General features: G+C 27.6%; 1 protein-coding gene across 1 annotated transcript in view; it reads left to right on the top strand.

Moving 5' to 3' along the window:
* The first annotated feature begins 141 nt into the window (after positions 1–141).
* LOC117169438 (lysosomal Pro-X carboxypeptidase) overlaps positions 142–3945 on the top strand; it is a 15247-nt gene continuing 11443 nt past the window's right edge. The window contains exons 1-3 of the mRNA XM_033355813.1: positions 142–587; positions 712–852; positions 3432–3712. Of these exons, the coding sequence (XP_033211704.1) occupies positions 432–587; positions 712–852; positions 3432–3712 (578 nt within the window). The 5' untranslated portion in view covers positions 142–431. The remainder of the gene's footprint in view (positions 588–711; positions 853–3431; positions 3713–3945) is intronic.

Below are 3945 nucleotides of genomic sequence, written 5' to 3'. Positions count from 1 at the left end.
ATTATAGTATCTTTTTTTAAACTTGTTCTCAGATGAACCCGGTTTTTCATCACTTCTGGATGCTTCCTTAGAGCTACCATCTTTTTTTTTACAAAAAGGGGCAGAGCGGTTTTGCCTGCACTCTCGTAACAAGTTTGGTTGCTTCTCGTATCAAACAGGCTGAACCAAATCATCTCCCATCTGAATTTTATTTTTTAATTTATTTTATTATTATTATACCTTACTGATACCGTAAATATTAGTCAAAAATGAATTTTTTGTGCAATTTTTTGCAATTTTCTGTGTAAGAGTGAGTAATGTAAACGTATTTATCTAATTTAATAGATAATTACTGTGTGAGAATAGAGGGTCAGCGAACGGCCGAACGGGTACATATCAGTTGGTCAATCTCAGTTGCTTGTGTCTCAGTTGAGTGATAACAGCCCGTGATAATGGCGAACTTCTGGTTGTTTGTTATAATTTTCGTGCTTCTTTTTTCCCAAATTATCAGTTTTAAAACTACAATCTCCGATTTTCCATATTCATCAAAATCAATGAAAAATGATCATTCGGATTTTAAGTACCAGGTTGAATACTTTGAAGTGCCGGTTAGTAGAATTTATCCTGAATAAAAGACTCTTAATACTATTTTATATTTAATTTTGTAAATTTAATTACATATGAAAACTCAAGATATCAATAATTTAGTCAATAACTTCTAATGCCCAATAGGTAGATCACTTCAGTTTTTCTGTTAATAATACTTTCAAAATGAGATACCTTATGAATGATACTTGGCAGAAGGGACATGATGCTCCGATTTTTTTCTATACTGGCAATGAAGGTGACATTAAACTTTTTGCAGAGAATACAGTAAGTTTTTTTAGTTTGACTTTTTAAAAAATAACAAAAATTATATTTTTAATTAAACTACCAGTTTTTTATATTATACATATTTTGTCAACATTAAAAATATGCTTTCAATAAAGTTTAATTTTTAGTATGTACCTTTAAAAAATAAAATTGTTTAGTTGTAAAGGTTTATAATTACAATTTTCCATTTACAAATATTTTCTAGTTTGAAAATCTACAATTGAGGGGTGGATGCAATAAGGGGACGAGCGTTCGGAAACGCGAACATTACTGTCCAATCGGGTAGCCCAAGAAAACATATTGTTATGCATGTCGCCCAAAAATTTGTTAGATTCCACAAAAAATAAATGCATAAAAAAAGAAAAATGTTAGAGGTTTCGGAAGCCCCATGAAGTTTAACACATATTTCCCATAAGAAAAAAATATGTTTTCGTAAATTCAATTCAGAATCGTTAAAATTAGGTAAATCAAGTTAAAACTTAAAATTTTTCTTCTCTCTTAACCATAGAATACGAATCAAAACTTATTTATTTAAATACTACCCCCAATAATCTGTTTTATAGGGTCCCAAAAAAACCATTATTGAAAAATTGGGTTTTACGAGTTTTTGGCGCGAATTATTACTATTTTTTTGCGGATCCTGAATACAAATTGTTCATAATATATGAAATTCTACTTTCTACTTATCATTAGATGTTTAAGTAAATGTTTTTTAACAATTATAATATTAATACTACAGAATGTTTCAATTAATAATGCGTTATTCTTACATCTTTGAACTTTAAAGTTTTCCCATTTTATATTTTTATTTTGAAGCGTAGATTTTCAATTCAAAGAAATTTAAAATGCAGTTTGTAAGACTTAAACAATTAAAAATTAAAATCGTTTGAATAAAAAAAATTGGGATGAAAGACTGTTCAAGTTGATCAACTATAAACATAAATTAATTAATTATTTTAAAAACTTAACTGTAGTTCGATTGATAAAAATGGAATAATAATTGATTTCACAAGACGATTCTGAATCAGTTAAAAATTAAACAACTTATATTAATAGATATTATCATTAAACTTTGAACTGATTCAATTCGAAAGCCTTAGAAGTTTAATAAATTTAAGCGTCCGATTTCAACTTTATAAACTGTTTTCAATTTTATAATAATTTTAAATTAATAGATTCATAACTAAACGTTTTTAATAAATAACAAGTCATATTTAATATGTTTCCGTTGAAAATATTCCAGTTTTAAAACATTAAATTAAATTTTTTTAATTAATTAGAAAGCCTTGAATACTAGCTTAAGTTTCAAAGAACTGCATTTAAAGTTAGAACGTCACAATTTTAATTTTTCCATTTAAAAACATTTGAATTTCTAAGTGAACGTTTTAAATCTGGATGTATAAATAAAGGGTGGCAATATAGAACTAGATAAAGAACATTTTTTCGAAAATGGATATAATAAAAAAATATTTAAAAATCCAATAAAAACTGTGGCTAAAATTGTTGTGATTGATTGTTCTTCGAACTCTCATTTCTTAGTACAATAATAAAAAAAATTTATTTAAGTTTTAGTATTGTCGCACTAAATTTTGTTCTTCTCGGGACAAACTAATTTTGTTGGATAAAACATTTATTAATTTTATCAAGCTTTCCTATATCTCTGGAGGAAGATTTTATTTGTGAGAAAAATTTTAAATTCGATTTTCAATCGCAACCGAAAACCGATTCTCAAAACCAATTAAATTTTTACCTCAACATTCTTTGACGATTTACTCGAAATTGGTTCAAATTTTTAGATCAGAATTTTGTACCCTTATTCAGAACTTTAATTTTCCGGAAGTGAGTTTTTATTTAAAGTGAACATTATCATTTTTTGCAGTCTATCCTTTTCTATTTTGTGGTCAGTGTCATTTTGAGATTGTCCGCTATTTCCTTAGAAATGGAGAACTGTTTTTAATTAAATTTGTTCAGGCTTAAATCAGCACACGTCTTCTCGGAAATGGACTTTTTTCTTATCTTTTAATTGTTAATTTCGACGTGATTTCGACGTAACAGAATTTTTTTCGATCTTGTTGGTTACCTAGTTCTGTTTGCCACCCTTCTGATAACAATTGAACAATGATTAATTTGAAATGACCTTAAATTAAAATAATTCAGCTTAAAAGGTTTTAGGCATAAAGAAATTTTTGACAGAGGGACATTTTATATTTTAAAATTTTGCATCGAGTTGGAAGAGAAGCCATTTTTGGTTAAAATTTTTTTTTAATAGAAAGAGGTCTTTTTTGTTGTTATCATTTTTACTGAGTTCGAAGACAAAAAACTTTGATTATGTTACAATTCATTTCGAAAGTGTTCGAAGCTTTCATTTTATGTTGTAAATTTTATAGAGCATTTGAATTAAAAATTCTTCAGGATTCAATTAGGGGCCCGGACCAAAGAACCGGTCATAATTTTCTGAGTGTTAAGTACGTCACCATGAATAAAAAAATATAAATTTATGGATTGAAAATATAAAATAACTCGTACATTAAAAAAAATGAAGTTTGAACATATACAATAACAATTATAAATCATTTTAGGGTTTCATGTGGGACATAGCACCAGAGTTTGGAGCCCTCTTGATTTTTGCAGAACATCGTTATTATGGTGAATCGATGCCGTTTGGAAACAAATCCTTTTCGGATCCGAAATATTTTGGTTATCTTACTTCAGAGCAGGCCTTGGCTGACTATGTGGACTTAATAGAATATTTAAAATCTCAACCAAAATTAAAAAAGAGTCCCGTTATAGCGTTTGGAGGATCCTATGGTGGAATGCTCAGTGGCTGGATGCGAATGAAATATCCTCATATCATTCAAGGGTTTGTATTAATAATTTATATCTAAATACCCTGATACAAAACTTTTGTACAAGAAAATACAGCATTTCTACAGATTAAATATTTCTTAAACATGTACTTTCTTGCAAATTATGTACAAGATATATCAAAAACTACAATTAAATAAAAATAGATAATTTTTTTGTATTTTCTTGTAGAATACCAAAAAAAATAACCAAAAAGTATAAGTTTCTACAATTCAAAACTTTGCAAAA

This window comes from Belonocnema kinseyi, chromosome 3 (genome assembly GCF_010883055.1).
Source record: "Belonocnema kinseyi isolate 2016_QV_RU_SX_M_011 chromosome 3, B_treatae_v1, whole genome shotgun sequence".
NCBI lineage: Eukaryota > Metazoa > Arthropoda > Insecta > Hymenoptera > Cynipidae > Belonocnema > Belonocnema kinseyi.
Note: the sequence above shows the minus strand (reverse complement) of the source record. Positions and strands in the feature narration are given on the sequence as shown.